This window comes from Ranitomeya variabilis, chromosome 5 (genome assembly GCF_051348905.1).
Source record: "Ranitomeya variabilis isolate aRanVar5 chromosome 5, aRanVar5.hap1, whole genome shotgun sequence".
In the NCBI taxonomy this organism is placed as follows: domain Eukaryota; kingdom Metazoa; phylum Chordata; class Amphibia; order Anura; family Dendrobatidae; genus Ranitomeya; species Ranitomeya variabilis.
In genome coordinates, this window is record NC_135236.1 from 44,710,555 (window position 1) to 44,728,996 (window position 18,442).

The 18,442-nt window shown below is 50.0% G+C and overlaps 1 protein-coding gene across 2 annotated transcripts in view; it reads right to left on the bottom strand.

Moving 5' to 3' along the window:
- The window catches only part of LOC143774312 (uncharacterized), a 102,174-nt gene that overhangs the window by 60,806 nt on the left and 22,926 nt on the right, over positions 1-18,442 (bottom strand). For both annotated transcript variants that reach the window (XM_077261762.1, XM_077261761.1), the window contains exon 3: positions 17,961-18,206. In XM_077261762.1, the coding sequence (XP_077117877.1) occupies positions 17,961-18,206 (246 nt within the window). The remainder of the gene's footprint in view (positions 1-17,960; positions 18,207-18,442) is intronic.

Consider the following 18,442-nt stretch of genomic DNA (forward strand, 5'->3'; position numbering starts at 1 on the left):
TATAATTCCTAAAGGTGAAGAAGATAAGGAGATATCCCTAAGAAAAGGAATATAAAAAACATAAGTCAAAGGGAAAAGGGGAGGAGAGAGCAAATAAATAAGGCTGTACAAGACCTGTTGGAATCTGAAAGAAAGATCACCTGGTCACATCATAGAGGAGAGGGAAGAACCCCATGCGTATTGCCACACAACATGGCTTCCTCAGGGCAAAGTGAGGAGTTGGAAAACTTGTCAACTTTATATAGTCAAAATCATTAGGTAAATAACCAATAAAGCAGGTGTAGGAGGCATCCAGGAGCAACAGGTGCGTAGGTGTGTGTAAGTGAATGGCCACTTCCTGTTTTATGTTGTCAAGGTTATTTCTATAAATGATCTGTCACGATATGGTAGGAAATATCATATGAGTTTAGTTCTCTTGCTAGCCTGCTGTGTGCTAAGCCCCCCTTCTTGGAGTGATTCTGTAACAGCTTGTGGCTGCAAATGCCTGACTTTCAGCTCACAAGCCCTCATCCCCCGCACTAAGGTATTTACGACCGGCATTTCCTGTAGTAGAAAGTGCCCAGCTTTAACTGGATTAGAAACTTGTAGAATCTGAAAGTCCTTTGTTCTGTTATTGTGAGATATTAGGCAAACTATTTAAGATAGGAGAATGATAAATACATATCCTTGATCTCCATCGAAGCATCTACCCATCACTGTAAACACAGACGTCTAACTCCATCGGGTGAAGAAGTAGGGATTGCTCTGTAAATAATAGGACATATTTGATCTCATTAGAAAGCCCACGTTAATCCCAGATGAATGCTGGGTTTGTCACAACTATGGCATGTTGTGTAGCGGAGTTATAGAAATTAGATATAGGTTAGGGAAAAATCAGTTAGCAGAAGAAGTAGGAGGGGTTGGAAAAGCCAGCCCTTTCTGTGAGGTCACAGACTGTAGGTTTTTAGTGCTGGCAGGCATCCAAGAGATCAGATTGGAGTCTTCTTGTCCTTTCCTGAAGTGCCCTCAGCACGTCCAATGAGCTGGGACGTATGGTTGCCTGCAATGCAATGATCTGAGAATATGTGAGTGTTATATTTTCTTCATTTAATCCTTTTCTTTTCATAATTACCTTGTACATATTTGCAATTGTCTCATTTGTAACATATTTTTATAAAGCACTGCCTACCTTTTGTGGGGTATATTATTTCATGCCAGTTCTTTCTCCCCACTCTACCCTAAGTCTCTTGAAGGGAAATTACGCTACTGTTTTGGGGTTAGCTTCGGACCCGTTTAATCGGAGCTGGTGGCAGCAATACCGTGTACAGGCCGTTGGGTGTCACTGCAGTGACTGCGGCTTGATAATTATTGTTCCTGCCCGAGCGGGAGTAGTTATCGCCTCGCTGCAGCGTGCCTAATAGCCAGTACATAGCAGGCAGCCTTTCTGGCGACTAATTACCCTAGGTGCAGTACCTAATCTGACCTGACGGTAAGGGGGGCACCAGAGAGCTGCAAGGTTTAAGTGGAACTGTAAGCGGGATACACAAATCCCTGCAGTTCATGGTATATTGAAGAGCAGTGGGATACCTAAAATAAGCCCCTGCTGTAACCTAAGAGGTCATTAAACTTGTGTGTGTTTTTTTTATCACATTGTGGCAGTGGAGGGATAACTAAGATAAGCCCCCTGCACATGTGATAGCCGTCTGTTGGTCTAAAGTCACCCCAATCCGTGACATATTGGTGGCAGTGGTCAGGAATCCCTGTGGATTTCGTGACAAACTGCTGGCCGCGGCTAAGGGATCTTGACAGTCACGGTGTGAATCGTGACAATTGGTGGCAAGGCGGTGGGATATTAGAGCATTAGTGATTTGGTTTGAGCAATCATTCCTCTCACTAAAAACTTGCAGAAAGTTCTTGCGAGAACTCTGCGCAAATAAGTTTGGGAGAACGAACTCAGTGCTTATTAGTTGTGAGACAATTGTGTACTGGTAATTATCCCCTCCCTTTCTCTTCGTTTTTCTATCCTATCTTTTATTTGGCAACCATGGTCGTGCTGGGAGAAACCTTTTATGAGCAGCAGACCAAAGACACCCTTGTGGCCTTGTGCAAGTCACAGCACATTGACTATGCAAACAAAAACAAAAGCCAACTGGTCGCAGTCCTGATGCAATGGGAAGCCGCTCTAGACCACTCACAGAGCCCAGGAGCCGCAGATGCCGGCACCAGCGAACATGGTGCTGCAGCCGAGGTCCAACCACTGAATGCTGGCCCTGTTAGCAATCCGGGCGAATTGGACCCCCACATGCAGGCGGCCTTGAAAGAATTACCCACTGACGACCATGAGGGACGTCGGCAGCTGATTCAGCAATACCGGCAGGAGGCCGAGGCCCGAGCCGAGCGAGAGGCAGAGAGAGCCGAGCGAGAGGCCCAGCGAGCCGAGCGAGAGGCCCAAGCGCAGCGGGAGTACCAGCTGCAGATGGCCCGACTGCAAATGCAGGGGTCGTCCCAGTCCAGTCGTGAGCCCAGCAGCGCTCAGACACCAAAGCCCCGGCCCGACCACTTTCCTGTTATGGAAAAGGATGGGGACTTGGACACTTTTCTGCGGGCCTTTGAGAAAGCCTGCAGACAGTACCAGCTGCCTACACAAGAATGGGCATGATACCTGACACCAGGGCTTAGAGGCAAAGCTCTGGAGGCGTTTGCTGCCCTCCCTCAAGAACAAGATGGTGACTATGAGGCTATCAAGCAGGCCCTCATAGCCAAGTACCAGCTTACACCCGAGGTGTACCGTAAAAAGTTCCGGACCCTCCAACGTGGCCCACACGACAGTTACAGTGATGTGGTGCATGGACTGGGGACCCACTTTGACCAGTGAACCCAAGGACTGTCAGTGACCACCTTTGCCCAGCTGCGAGACCTGATGATCAAAGACCAGTTCTTCCATCTTTGCCCAACTGAGGTGCGACAGTTCGTGATGGACAGAGAACCCAAAGACGTGACGAAAGCTGCGCAGATTGCCGATGCCTATGAGGCCAACCGTAGATCGGAAGTGCGGAAGCCAGTCACCTCCAGCTGGAGAGGGGGTAAGCCTGCCTACAACGCCAGTACCCCTGCCAGCCAACACACCAGAGGTCCTGTCCCCATGGCCAACAGCACCAGACCTACCACCAAACTTCGCCAGTGTTACCACTGCAGGCAGACTGGTCATATCAGTCCCCAATGTCCAGCCAAGCAGAAGAACCCCTCATCCAAGGCCCCAGGGCCTAATGCAGCAGTTCTGGTGGGTGGTGTGGCTGGGAGGGGGTGTGATAACATACAGCATGTCATTGTGGGAGGCCATGTTGCTACAGGCCTCAAGGACACCGGGGCTGAACGAACCCTCATCCAACCCGAACTGGCGGCCCCTGAAGAAATCATTCCGGGGAAAACCCTAACTGTCACTGGGATTGGGGGCATCAGCTGTCCCTTACCGATGGCCCGGTTTTATATTGATTGGGGTGCTGGGAGCGGGGTGAAGGAAGTGGGGCTGTCTGATAATTTGCCCACTGATGTGTTGTTGGGGACGGATTTGGGGAGGTTGGTGGCACACTTCGTCATTGACACCCCTCCCCAATCTACTAATAAGGGTAAAGTTAACCCTGATGATGATGATGATGATGATGATGGGAAATCGCATGTGTTACCTGACCATGCTTTATCTTGTGATGTTGCATCTGATAACCATTTCTTCCCTAGGATTGATGGTGGAAATGTTGTACCTGTGCCAACTGTATCTGATAATGATGTTTCTGTGAAAGCTGATGTGTCCATAGGTACAGGAGTGCTCACCCACGTCGCTCTGCGGAGTGAGACGGCTGAGGAACCCCTAGCAGGGGCAAGTGTCGGTGCTACAAGAAATGGGGAGATACATGGGAACCGTGAGGAAGGTGATGCCATGCAATTGACCAGTGCCACCGAGGAAGGTAACTGGCCCATAAGTAGCAATGCTCCTGAGGTAATGGGGGTGGATGGGGAGGTAGAGCCCATAGCAGCGTCGGCTGATGGGTCTGTGGAAATCCCCGGGGAGACAGCCTACGTAGCTGCTGTCACCCGCAGTCAGAGTGCCCGGAACGCAGATAACTGTCTGCCTCCCGGACCCTCCTCAGTCATCAGTATGACTGAACCAGAGGTGGACCCAGTGCAGGTCCCAGAGGGCTCCCGTGGGGAAGGGACCCTGACGTCGCTTCTGGCTTCCCCTAGCCAGGAGTTTCAGGCCGCTCTGCACACAGATGCGAGCCTAGAGAGTTTGAGACAACTCGCCGGGACGTCATTCTCCGAGACTGATAAGGAGAAGGTGTTCTGGGAAGGAGGAAGGTTGTACCGGGAGACAGTACCCGGAGAATCACAAAAGGAGTGGTTGAGGGAAAGACAGCTGGTCGTCCCGCAGCAATGAGTTGTTGCGGATTGCCCATGAGATCCCGCTAGCTGGACACTTGGGGATCAGCAAAACAAAGGCCCGGCTGTCTCAACACTTCTATTGGCCTAAGATGGGGACAGATGTGTCACACTACTGCCGCTCCTGTGTCACCTGTCAAAGAGTGGGGAAGGCGGGGCCTGCTCTTAAGGCTCCCCTGATCCCTTTGCCAGTGATAGAGGAGCCTTTCCAGAGGATTGCGGTGGACATTGTGGGCCCGCTGGCCGTCTCCAGCAGCTCTGGAAAGCGATATATTCTTACTGTGGTAGACTACGCTACCCGGTACCCAGAGGCAGTAGCTCTGTCGTCAACTAGGGCAGATAAGGTGGTGGATGCCCTGTTGGCCATCTTTTCACGCGTAGGATTTCCCAGGGAAATGCTTACTGATCAAGGGACCAATTTATGTCTCACCTAATGGAGGCTCTCTGTAAGAAAATGCAGGTGAAGCACCTGGTATCGAGTGCGTATCACCCACAGACCAATGGCTTGTGTGAACGTTTCAATGGTACCCTCAAACAGATGCTACGCATGCTGGCTGAGACTCAAGGGCGCGACTGGGAGCAGTACCTCCCACACCTGCTATTCGCTTACCGAGAGGTTCCACAGGCCTCGACGGGGTTCTCCCCCTTCGAGCTCCTGTACGGCAGGCAAGTCCGGGGACCCCTTGGGTTGGTAAGAGAATCCTGGGAAGAGGAGCCGAACCCTTCTGAAGTGTCCATAGTGGAGTATGTCATGCGCTTCTGTGACAAGATGCAGACTTTGACGCAGTTGGTGCATGACAACATGACGCAGGCTCAGGCTGATCAGAAGCACTGGTACGACCAGAACGCCCGGGAGCGGACCAACCACGTGGGTCAAAAGGTGTGGATGCTGGTTCCTGTACCAACGGATAAGCTTCAGGCAGCCTGGGAGGGCCCGTACGTCGTCCACCAACAGCTCAACCCGGTCACCTATGTGGTCACGCTTGACCACACTCGGGGTAGGCGAAAGGCCTTTCACGTCAACATGATGAAGGCTCATCACGAACGTGAACCTTTCGTCCTACCGGTCTGCAGCGCACCCGAAGAAGGGGAGGAAGACACCCTCCTGGACATGCTGGCCCAAGCCAAGGCCCGTGGGTCCATTGAGGACGTGGAGGTAAGCGCCTCGTTAGATGAACCACAGCGGTTGCAGTTGCAAACCACACTGGAGCCCTTCCGGGTCGTGTTCTCCAACCGGCCTGGAAGGACTGAGTTAGCCGTCCACGAGGTGGACACCGGGAATCACGCCCCACTACGACGAACACCCTATCGAATCTCTGACCAGGTGCAGCAGATTATGCGCCAGGAGATCGATGAGATGTTACAGCTGGGGGTGATTCGACGGTCAAAGAGCGCGTGGGCCTCACCTGTAGTGCTCGTGCCAAAGAAGGACCGGACCACCCGGTTCTGCGTGGACTACAGGGGGCTCAACGCCATTACAGCCTCTGACGCGCACCCAATGCCGCGCATCGAGGAGCTGCTTGAGAAGTTAGCTGGCGCAAAATACCTGACAATAATGGATCTGAGTCGTGGATACTGGCAGATTCCCCTGAGCCCCGAGGCAAAGGAGAAGTCCGCCTTTATCACACCCTTTGGACTGTACGAGTCCACGGTCATGCCCTTCGGCATGAAGAATGCCCTTGCCACTTTCCAGCGGATGGTCAACCTCCTGCTTCAGGGACTGGAGAAGTTCCCTGTGGCGTACTTGGATGACATTGCCATCTTCAGTCCCTCCTGGGATGAACACCTGCAGCATCTCGAGGAGGTGCTCAGGCGAATTCATCAAGCAGGACTGACTATCAAGCCCGGAAAGTGCCAGATGGGCATGAGGGAGGTTCACTACCTGGGGCACCGGGTAGATGGAAACACCCTAAAGCCAGAGCCTGACAAAGTGGGCGTGATCGTGAACTGGCCCACTCCCAGGACCAAGAAACAGGTGATGTCCTTCCTGGGCACTGCAGGGTACTATAGGCGCTTCGTGCAGCACTATAGTAGCCTGGCAAAACCTTTGACGGACCTCACCAGGAAGAAGCTACCCCACATCGTCAACTGGACAGATGGCTGTGAGGGGGCCTTCCAGGCGTTGAAAACAGCTCTATGCAACGCCCCTCTGTTGAAAGCAGTCGACAGCAGTCGACCATTCTTGGTACAGACCGACGCCAGCGAGTTTGGCCTTGGTGCTGTGCTCAGCCAGGTTGACTCGGAGGACCAAGAGCACCCCGTGTTGTACCTGAGCCGGAAACTTTTGCTGAGGGAAGTGGCCTACTCCACCATTGAGAAGGAGTGCCTGGCCATAGTCTGGGCCCTGCAGCGCTTGCAGCCCTACTTGTACGGTCGCACCTTCACTGTGGTGACCGACCACGACCCTCTGCGCTGGCTAAGCACCATGTGTGGAACCAATGGCAGGTTGCTACGCTGCAGCCTTGCCCTTCAGCAATTTGACTTCACCATTAAACACAAAGTGGGCAAAGAGCATGGGAATGCAGATGGACTCTCCCGCCAGGGTGAACCCACGGAGGTGCGCATGGAGGCATACCGAGAGGTTCTGCTGCCGTAGCGCACGCAAAAAGGGGGAGGTGTCACGATATGGTAGGAAATATCATATAAGTTTAGTTCTCTTGCTAGCCTGCTGTGGGCTAAGCCCCCCTTCTTGGAGTGATTCTGTAACAGCTTGGGCTGCAAATGCCTGACTTTCAGCTCACAAGCCCTCATCCCCCGCACTAAGGTATTTACGACCGGCATTTCCTGTAGTAGAAAGTGCCCAGCTTTAACTGGATTAGAAACTTCTAGAATCTGAAAGTCCTTTGGTCTGTTATTGTGAGATATTAGGCAAACTATTTAAGATAGGAGAATGATAAATACATATCGTTGATCTCCATCGAAGCATCTACCCATCACTCTAAACACAGATGTCTAACTCCATCGGGTGAAGAAGTAGGGATTGCTCTGTAAATAATAGGACATATTTGATCTCATTAGAAAGCCCACGTTAATCCCAGATGAATGCTGGGTTTGTCACAACTATGTCATGTTGTGTAGCGGAGTTATAGAAATTAGATATAGGTTAGGGAAAAATCAGTTAGCAGAAGAAGTAGGAGGGGTTGGAAAAGCCAGCCCTTTCTGTGAGGTCACAGACTGTAGGTTTTAAGTGCTGGCAGGCATCCAAGAGATCAGATTGGAGTCTTCTTGTCCTTTCCTGAAATGCCCTCAGCACGTCCAATGAGCTGGGACGTATGGTTGCCTGCAATGCAATGATCTGAGAATATGTGAGTGTTATCTTTTCTTCATTTAATCCTTTTCTTTTCATAATTACCTTGTACATGTTTGCAATTGTCTCATTTGTAACATATTTTTATAAAGCACTGCCTACCTTTTGTGGGGTATATTATTTCATGCCAGTTCTTTCTCCCCGCTCTACCCTAAGTCTCTTGAAGGGAAATTACGCTACTGTTTTGGGGTTAGCTTCGGACCCGTTTAATCGGAGCTGGTGGCAGCAATACCGTGTACAGGCCGTTGGGTGTCACTGCAGCGACTGCGGCTTGATAATTATTGTTCCTGCCCGAGCGGGAGTAGTTATCGCCTCGCTGCAGCGTGCCCAATAGCCAGTACATAGCAGGCAGCCTTTCTGGTGACTAATTACCCTAGGTGCAGTACCTAATCTGACCTGATGGTAAGGGGGGCGCCAGAGAGCTGCAAGGTTTAAGTGGAACTGTAAGCGGGATACACAAATCCCTGCAGTTCATGGTATATTGAAGAGCAGTGGGATACCTAAAATAAGCCCCTGCTGTAACCTAAGAGGTCATTAAACTTGTGTGTGTTTTTTTTATCACATTGTGGCAGTGGAGGGATAACTAAGATAAGCCCCCTGCACATGTGATAGCCGTCTGTTGGTCTAAAGTCACCCCAATCCGTGACATATTGGTGGCAGTGGTCAGGAATCCCTGTGGATTTCGTGACAAACTGCTGGCCGCGGCTAAGGGATCTTGACAGTCACGGTGTGAATCGTGACAATTGGTGGCAAGACGGTGGAATATTAGAGCATTAGTGATTTGGTTTGAGCAATCATTCCTCTCACTAAAAACTTGCAGAAAGTTCTTGCGAGAACTCTGCGCAAATAAGTTTGGGAGAACGAACTCAGTGCTTATTAGTTGTGAGACAATTGTGTACTGGTAATTATCCCCTCCCTTTCTCTTCGTTTTTCTATCCTATCTTTTATTTGGCAACCATGGTCGTGCTGGGAGAAACCTTTTATGAGCAGCAGACCAAAGACACCCTTGTGGCCTTGTGCAAGTCACAGCACATTGACTATGCAAACAAAAACAAAAGCCAACTGGTCGCAGTCCTGATGCAATGGGAAGTCGCTCTAGACCACTCACAGAGCCCAGGAGCCGCAGATGCCGGCACCAGCGAACATGGTGCTGCAGCCGAGGTCCAACCACTGAATGCTGGCCCTGTTAGCAATCCGGGCGAATTGGACCCCCACATGCAGGCGGCCTTGAAAGAATTCCCCACTGATGACCATGAGGGACGTCGGCAGCTGATTCAGCAATACCGGCAGGAGGCCGAGGCCCGAGCTGAGCGAGAGGCAGAGAGAGCCGAGCGAGAGGCCCAGCGAGCCGAGCGAGAGGCCCAAGCGCAGCGGGAGTACCAGCTGCAGATGGCCCGACTGCAAATGCAGGGGTCGTCCCAGTCCAGTCGTGAGCCCAGCAGCGCTCAGACACCAAAGCCCCGGCCCGACCACTTTCCTGTTATGGAAAAGGATGGGGACTTGGACACTTTTCTGCGGGCCTTTGAGAAAGCCTGCAGACAGTACCAGCTGCCTACACAAGAATGGGCACGATACCTGACACCAGGGCTGAGAGGCAAAGCTCTGGAGGCGTTTGCTGCCCTCCCTCAAGAACAAGATGGTGACTATGAGGCTATCAAGCAGGCCCTCATAGCCAAGTACCAGCTTACACCCGAGGTGTACCGTAAAAAGTTCCGGACCCTCCAACATGGCCCACACGACAGTTACAGTGATGTGGTGCATGGACTGGGGACCCACTTTGACCAGTGAACCCAAGGACTGTCAGTGACCACCTTTGCCCAGCTGCGAGACCTGATGATCAAAGACCAGTTCTTCCATCTTTGCCCAACTGAGGTGCGACAGTTCGTGATGGACAGAGAACCCAAAGACGTGACGAAAGCTGCGCAGATTGCCGATGCCTATGAGGCCAACCGTAGATCGGAAGTGCGGAAGCCAGTCACCTCCAGCTGGAGAGGGGGTAAGCCTGCCTCCAACACCAGTACCCCTGCCAGCCAACACACCAGAGGTCCTGTCCCCGTGGCCAACAGCACCAGACCTACCACCGAACTTCGCCAGTGTTACCACTGCAGGCAGACAGCTCATATCAGTCCCCAATGTCCAGCCAAGCAGAAGAACCCCTCATCCAAGGCCCCAGGGCCTAATGCAGCAGTTCTGGTGGGTGGTGTGGCTGGGAGGGGGTGTGATAACATACAGCATGTCATTGTGGGAGGCCATGTTGCTACAGGCCTCAAGGACACCGGGGCTGAACGAACCCTCATCCGACCCGAACTGGCGGCCCCTGAAGAAATCATTCCGGGGAAAACCCTAACTGTTACTGGGATTGGGGGCATCAGCTGTCCCTTACCGATGGCCCGGGTTTATATTGATTGGGGTGCTGGGAGCGGGGTGAAGGAAGTGGGGCTGTCTGATAATTTGCCCACTGATGTGTTGTTGGGGACGGATTTGGGGAGGTTGGTGGCACACTTCGTCATTGACACCCCTCCCCAATCTACTAATAAGGGTAAAGTTAACCCTGATGATGATGATGATGATGATGGGAAATCGCATGTGTTACCTGACCATGCTTTATCTTGTGATGTTGCATCTGATAACCATTTTTTCCCTAGGATTGATGGTGGAAATGTTGTACCTGTGCCAACTGTATCTGATAATGATGTTTCTGTGAAAGCTGATGTGTCCATAGGTACAGGAGTGCTCACCCACGTCGCTCTGCGGAGTGAGACGGCTGAGGAACCCCTAGCAGGGGCAAGTGTCGGTGCTACAAGAAATGGGGAGATACATGGGAACCGTGAGGAAGGTGATGCCATGCAATTGACCAGTGCCACCGAGGAAGGTAACTGGCCCATAAGTAGCAATGCTCCTGAGGTAATGGGGGTGGATGGGGAGGTAGAGCCCATAGCAGCGTCGGCTGATGGGTCTGTGGAAATCCCCGGGGAGACAGCCTACGTAGCTGCTGTCACCCGCAGTCAGAGTGCCCGGAACGCAGATAACTGTCTGCCTCCCAGACCCTCCTCAGTCATCAGTATGACTGAACCAGAGGTGGACCCAGTGCAGGTCCCAGAGGGCTCCTGTGGGGAAGGGACCCTGATGTCGCTTCTGGCTTCCCCTAGCCAGGAGTTTCAGGCCGCTCTGCACACAGATGCGAGCCTAGAGAGTTTGAGACAACTCGCCGGGACGTCATTCTCCGAGACTGATAAGGAGAAGGTGTTCTGGGAAGGAGGAAGGTTGTACCGGGAGACAGTACCCGGAGAATCACAAAAGGAGTGGTTGAGGGAAAGACAGCTGGTCGTCCCGCAGCAATTCCGGGGTGAGTTGTTGCGGATTGCCCATGAGATCCCGCTAGCTGGACACTTGGGGATCAGCAAAACAAAGGCCCGGCTGTCTCAACACTTCTATTGGCCTAAGATGGGGACAGATGTGTCAAACTACTGCCGCTCCTGTGTCACCTGTCAAAGAGTGGGGAAGGCGGGGCCTGCTCTTAAGGCTCCCCTGATCCCTTTGCCAGTGATAGAGGAGCCTTTCCAGAGGATTGCGGTGGACATTGTGGGCCCGCTGGCCATCTCCAGCAGCTCTGGAAAGCGATATATTCTTACTGTGGTAGACTACGCTACCCGGTACCCAGAGGCAGTAGCTCTGTCGTCAACTAGGGCAGATAAGGTGGCGGATGCCCTGTTGGCCATCTTTTCACGTGTAGGATTTCCCAGGGAAATGCTTACTGATCAAGGGACCCAATTTATGTCTCACCTAATGGTGGCTCTCTGTAAGAAAAAGCACCTGGTATCGAGTGCGTATCACCCACAGACCAATGGCTTGTGTGAACGCTTCAATGGTACCCTCAAACAGATGCTACGCATGCTGGTTGAGACTCAAGGGCGCGACTGGGAGCAGTACCTCCCACACCTGCTATTCGCTTACCGAGAGGTTCCGCAGGCCTCGACGGGGTTCTCCCCCTTCGAGCTCCTGTACGGCAGGCGAGTCCGGGGACCCCTTGGGTTGGTAAGAGAATCCTGGGAAGAGGAGCCGAACCCTTCTGAAGTGTCCATAGTGGAGTATGTCATGCGCTTCCGTGACAAGATGCAGACCTTGACGCAGTTGGTGCATGACAACATGACGCAGGCTCAGGCTGATCAGAAGCACTGGTACGACCAGAACGCCCGGGAGCGGACCTACCACATGGGTCAAAAGGTGTGGGTGCTGGTTCCTGTACCAACGGATAAGCTTCAGGCAGCCTGGGAGGGCCCGTATGTTGTCCACCAACAGCTCAACCCGGTCACCTATGTGGTCACGCTTGACCACACTCGGGGTAGGCGAAAGGCCTTTCACGTCAACATGATGAAGGCTCATCACGAACGTGAACCTTTCATCCTACCGGTCTGCAGCGCACCCGAAGAAGGGGAGGAAGACACCCTCCTGGACATGCTGGCCCAAGCCAAGGCCCGTGGGTCCATTGAGGACGTGGAGGTAAGCGCCTCGCTAGATGAACCACAGCGGTTGCAGTTGCAAACCACACTGGAACCCTTCCGGGTCGTGTTCTCCAACCGGCCTGGAAGGACTGAGTTAGCCGTCCACGAGGTGGACACCGGGAATCACGCCCCACTATGGCGAACACCCTATCGAATCTCTGACCAGGTGCAGCAGATTATGCACCAGGAGATCGATGAGATGTTACAGCTGGGGGTGATTCGACGGTCAAAGAGCGCGTGGGCCTCACCTGTAGTGCTCGTGCCAAAGAAGGACCGGGCCACCCGGTTCTGCATGGACTACAGGGGGCTCAACGCCATTACAGCCTCTGACGCGCACCCAATGCCGCGCATCGAGGAGCTGCTTGAGAAGTTAGCTGGCGCAAAATACCTGACAATAATGGATCTGAGTCGTGGATACTGGCAGATTCCCCTGAGCCCCGAGGCAAAGGAGAAGTCCGCCTTTATCACACCCTTTGGACTGTACGAGTCCACGGTCATGCCCTTCGGCATGAAGAATGCCCCTGCCACTTTCCAGCGGATGGTCAACCTCCTGCTTCAGGGACTGGAGAAGTTCCCTGTGGCGTACTTGGATGACATTGCCATCTTCAGTCCCTCCTGGGATGAACACCTGCAGCATCTCGAGGAGGTGCTCAGGCGAATTCATCAAGCAGGACTGACTATCAAGCCCGGAAATCTCCAGATGGGCATGAGGGAGGTTCACTACCTGGGGCACCGGGTAGGTGGAAACACCCTAAAGCCAGAGCCTGACAAAGTGGGCGTGATCGTGAACTGGCCCACTCCCAGAACCAAGAAACAGGTGATGTCCTTCCTGGGCACTGCAGGGTACTATAGGCGCTTCGTGCAGCACTATAGTAGCCTGGCAAAACCTTTGACGGACCTCACCAGGAAGAAGCTACCCCACATCGTCAACTGGACAGATGGCTGTGAGGGGGCCTTCCAGGCGTTGAAAACAGCACTATGCAACGCCCCTCTGTTGAAAGCAGTCGACAGCAGTCGACCATTCTTGGTACAGACCGATGCCAGCGAGTTTGGCCTTGGTGCTGTGCTCAGCCAGGTTGACTCGGAGGACCAAGAGCACCCCGTGTTGTACCTGAGCCGGAAACTTTTGCTGAGGGAAGTGGCCTACTCCACCATTGAGAAGGAGTGCCTGGCCATAGTCTGGGCCCTGCAGCGCTTGCAGCCCTACTTGTACGGTCGCACCTTCACTGTGGTGACCGACCACGACCCTTTGCGCTGGCTAAGCACCATGTGTGGAACCAATGGCAGGTTGCTACGCTGGAGCCTTGCCCTTCAGCAATTTGACTTCACCATTAAACACAAAGCAGGCAAAGAGCATGGGAATGCAGATGGACACTCCCGCCAGAGTGAACCCACGGAGGTGCGCATGGAGGCATACCGAGAGGTTCTGCCGCCGTAGCGCACGCTAAAAGGGAGAGGTGTCACGATATGGTAGGAAATATCATATAAGTTTAGTTCTCTTGCTAGCCTGCTGTGGGCTAAGCCCCCCTTCTTGGAGTGATTCTGTAACAGCTTGTGGCTGCAAATGCCTGACTTTCAGCTCACAAGCCCTCATCCCCCGCACTAAGGTATTTACGACCGGCATTTCCTGTAGTAGGAAGTGCCCAGCTTTAACTGGATTAGAAACTTCTAGAATCTGAAAGTCCTTTGTTCTGTTATTGTGAGATATTAGGCAAACTATTTAAGATAGGAGAATGATAAATACATATCGTTGATCTCCATCGAAGCATCTACCCATCACTCTAAACACAGATGTCTAACTCCATCGGGTGAAGAAGTAGGGATTGCTGCTCTGTAAATAATAGGACATATTTGATCTCATTAGAAAGCCCACGTTAATCCCAGATGAATGCTGGGTTTGTCACAACTATGGCATGTTGTGTAGCGGAGTTATAGAAATTAGATATAGGTTAGGGAAAAATCAGTTAGCAGAAGAAGTAGGAGGGGTTGGAAAAGCCAGCCCTTTCTGTGAGGTCACAGACTGTAGGTTTTAAGTGCTGGCAGGCATCCAAGAGATCAGATTGGAGTCTTCTTGTCCTTTCCTGAAGTGCCCTCAGCACGTCCAATGAGCTGGGACGTATGGTTGCCTGCAATGCAATGATCTGAGAATATGTGAGTGTTATCTTTTCTTCATTTAATCCTTTTCTTTTCATAATTACCTTGTACATATTTGCAATTGTCTCATTTGTAACATATTTTTATAAAGCACTGCCTACCTTTTGTGGGGTATATTATTTCATGCCAGTTCTTTCTCCCCACTCTACCCTAAGTCTCTTGAAGGGAAATTACGCTACTGTTTTGGGGTTAGCTTTGGACCCGTTTAATCGGAGCTGGTGGCAGCAATACCGTGTACAGGCCGTTGGGTGTCACTGCAGCGACTGCGGCTTGATAATTATTGTTCCTGCCCGAGCGGGAGTAGTTATCGCCTCGCTGCAGCGTGCCCAATAGCTAGTACATAGCAGGCAGCCTTTCTGGCGACTAATTACCCTAGGTGCAGTACGTAATCTGACCTGACGGTAAGGGGGGCGCCAGAGAGCTGCAAGGTTTAAGTGGAACTGTAAGCGGGATACACAAATCCCTGCAGTTCATGGTATATTGAAGAGCAGTGGGATACCTAAAATAAGCCCCTGCTGTAACCTAAGAGGTCATTAAACTTGTGTGTGTTTTTTTATCACATTGTGGCAGTGGAGGGATAACTAAGATAAGCCCCCTGCACATGTGATAGCCGTCTGTTGGTCTAAAGTCACCCCAATCCGTGACATATTGGTGGCAGTGGTCAGGAATCCCTGTGGATTTCGTGACAAACTGCTGGCCGCGGCTAAGGGATCTTGACAGTCACGGTGTGAATCGTGACATGCTCTAACCCTCATTGACATAGCACATGTGCAAAACAGTGATCGACAAAAGGAGCTACATAGCTATCAACAGAGCATAAGTAAATGAACAGGCTAGAGGTGAAAACACTAGGACCTTGCGGTCACATGACGATCCATGTGAAGAAAAATGGCCACAAACTGACCGGCATTATGCTGGCCACTCCCACGAACACTTAAAGGGAACCTGTCACCCCCAGGCTTCACCTTGTGCAGCACTAATGCTGCATTCTGCCAAGGTGGCTCTTTTAGTTTGGGTCCCTTCCACCGCTGAAAGAATCGCTATTATAATTTGCCCCTCATACCTCTAGTTTGTAAGGGGGGCAGGTCTTTCCCCCCTGACACAGACACCTCACAGCCATCAGTCATTTCCTCCTTTCTTCTGGGCGCCGCCTCCTCAGCGTTCAGTTATTTACCCGGCACCTGCGCTGTAATCTTTTTTCTTGGGCATGCGCAGTTAGCGCTGCTCGTCCACTGACATCACATGATGTCTTGCTTCTTGCACCTGCGTGGATGCGCGGCCCGAGATCCCACCCCGCAGTCTCTTCTGATTTATTCAAACTGTGGTGCTGGGAATCTTGGGCTTGCAAAGTACTTCTCTGCAGCTCTCCCTCATCTCCCTCCGCCTCTTTCCTACTGTGCAGCATCATAGGAATCATCAGATAGTAGTAGTGTCCTCAGTTTTTGTCTATGCAATATGGAATCTAGATTGTGGGGACAGTGAACGCGATCCACCCGCGGCTGTATGCAGCAGAGCCGATCAGACATCTGCAGCTTCTACTTTCCCATGGAGACTATTGAAGCATGCAAAAAGTGAAAAAAAGTTTTTAAAAATATAAAAAAAAATTAAGATATATAAAAGTTCAAATCACCCCTTTTCGACCCATTCAAAATAAAACAATAAAAATCAAACATACACATATTTGGTATCACCATGTTCAGAATCGCCCAATCTATCAATATATAAAAAGAATTAACCTGATCACTAAATGGCGGAGCAAGAAAAAAATTCAAAATGCCAGAATTACGTTGCTTTTTTGGTCGCCGCTACATTGCAATAAAATGCGGGTGATCAAAAGAACGTATCTGCACCAAAATGGTATCAATAAAAAATTCAGCTTGGTGCACAACAAATAAGCCCTCACCCAGCCCCAAATCAGAAAAAAAAGAAATGCTATGGGTCTCGGAAAATGGCGCCCTTTTTTATTTTTACGAAGTTTGGATTTTTTTTTCACCATTTAAATAAAAAAAGAACCTAGACATGTTTGGTGTCTATGAACTCGTAATGACCTGGAGAATCATAATGGCAGGTCAGTTTTAGCATTTAGTTAACATGGTAAAAAAGTTGCACTTTTTTTTTGCAATTTCACCACACTTGGAAATTTTTCCCGTTTTCCAGTACATGATATGTTAAAACCAATCGTGTTGTTCAAAAGTACAACTTGTCCTTCAAAACACAAGCCCTCGCATGGCTATATTGACCAAAAAAATAAAAAAGTTATGGCTCTGGGAAGAAGGGGAGCAAAAAATGAGAATGCAAAAACGGAAAATGGTTTGGGGGTTAAAGGGCTAAATAGGTCTATCAATAATGCAATAAAATGGTCCCTGTGACATAACTCTAACAGCAGCCTGTCCTATAAGAAAAAGAGGGTGAAGGAGCTTGATCACGCTAGTTCAAATGCAGACAAGATGATAGGCCTGAAGGATGCCATGCTTCAGGCGGGTGCAGCGCAGCAATGACAAACCAGGGTGAAGACTGAAGAGACGGCACATCCAAGGTAAATAAAAGTCAATAATTCTTTAATCTGTATCCATTAAAATAGCAAACAAAGGATATAAAACCTACGCATTTCTGGCGAGTCACTCGTTCTTAATCATGGTACCATGGTGCTTGATAGAAAATCATCGGTTTTAAATCCCTTGTTTGTCATTTTAATGAATACAAATTAAGAATTATTGACTTTTATGTACCTTGGATGTGCCATCTCAGCAGCCTGCCCTAGTCACGTGTCAGGATTGACTGCAGTCTGAAGAAGCATAGCTCCCTAGACCTGTGTCTCAGCTGACAGAATAGCTGTATCACAAGCATACATATCTCGATGAGTTAAGGAAAAGGCTGTGACGTCAAAAGAAATAAATCTTTTCGTCAGCTGACTAAGCACAAAACATTTTATCTCCAGAGTCAGTCCTCAATGCTCAGTCAGCTGAAAAGATGATACATTTCCTCTCCTATCACACACTTCTCTGATAGCTCTGATATGTGTGTTTACAGTATTGGTATTCTGACGGTTGAGACAAAGGTCAAGGGAGCTGATTTTCATCAGACAACAGCCCATTCTGATATCTGCCTAGTACAGGCTGCTGCTTGAATTATGTGATGGGGCTATTTTATTACATTCTTCGAAAGCCCCTTTAAAGGGTGATTTACATCTTAGTCTGTCACATGCTGATATAGGAAGTACTCTATCCAGGCTCTGATGATGTCACTAATGATGTCACAGCAGTTGGTCACGGTTGGCCAAGGTCTTAGGTTCATTGTTCATCTGTATTCCGTCTCAATAATATTGTGCTATCATGTGTTCTTGATAATACTAATTATGCTTTATCTGCTGTATTGCGCCATAAAAAATGTCTTACCACATTTTTTTTATTCTTTCATACATGGACCAACAGAAACCGGTAATGTTTCGAGCTTCCAGTTGAATCCATGTTATTTAAAAGTTTACTTTTTTCTGTGGGTCCTTCAGAGTCCTAAATGGCAGTAGAAGTTCACCTAACAATGGCCAATGCCAAAGAGCATCTGATAAATATCAAAAAGACACTTACCTGGTGGCTTGGTGGTGGTTGCAGTGGGCTTTGGTTTAACAGTAGAAGTGGGCATGTTTCCAGACCCTTTTGATGGTGAACCCTCTTGAAGTTTTCCAATTTCTGGAGACTGCACCCCAGTATTTCCCATCAGCCCTTCAGTATGTTTTTGTTTCTGCACTGCCTCTTGTTGGGTCATTGTCACATTTCCAGCCTTGGGTTTTGGTACGGACAGTTCTCCAGACTTTGAATTGTTTTTCCCTATTACTGTAAAGAAATAAATGGAGTCAGTAGGAATTTATATATTATTTTTGTTATACTTTATTTTTTTTTATTGTAAATTGAACTATTTTGCTAAAATATGGTCTCTGTGGTTAATTTGCCAAAATTAGACATAGATAAAAGAATACTATTACTTGCTGCTAACATAGTTCTTCAATTTCTCCCGTAAACTCAAAAGGCACTTTCCAGGCACTACCAAATTTGTGAGGTTTTTTTATTAT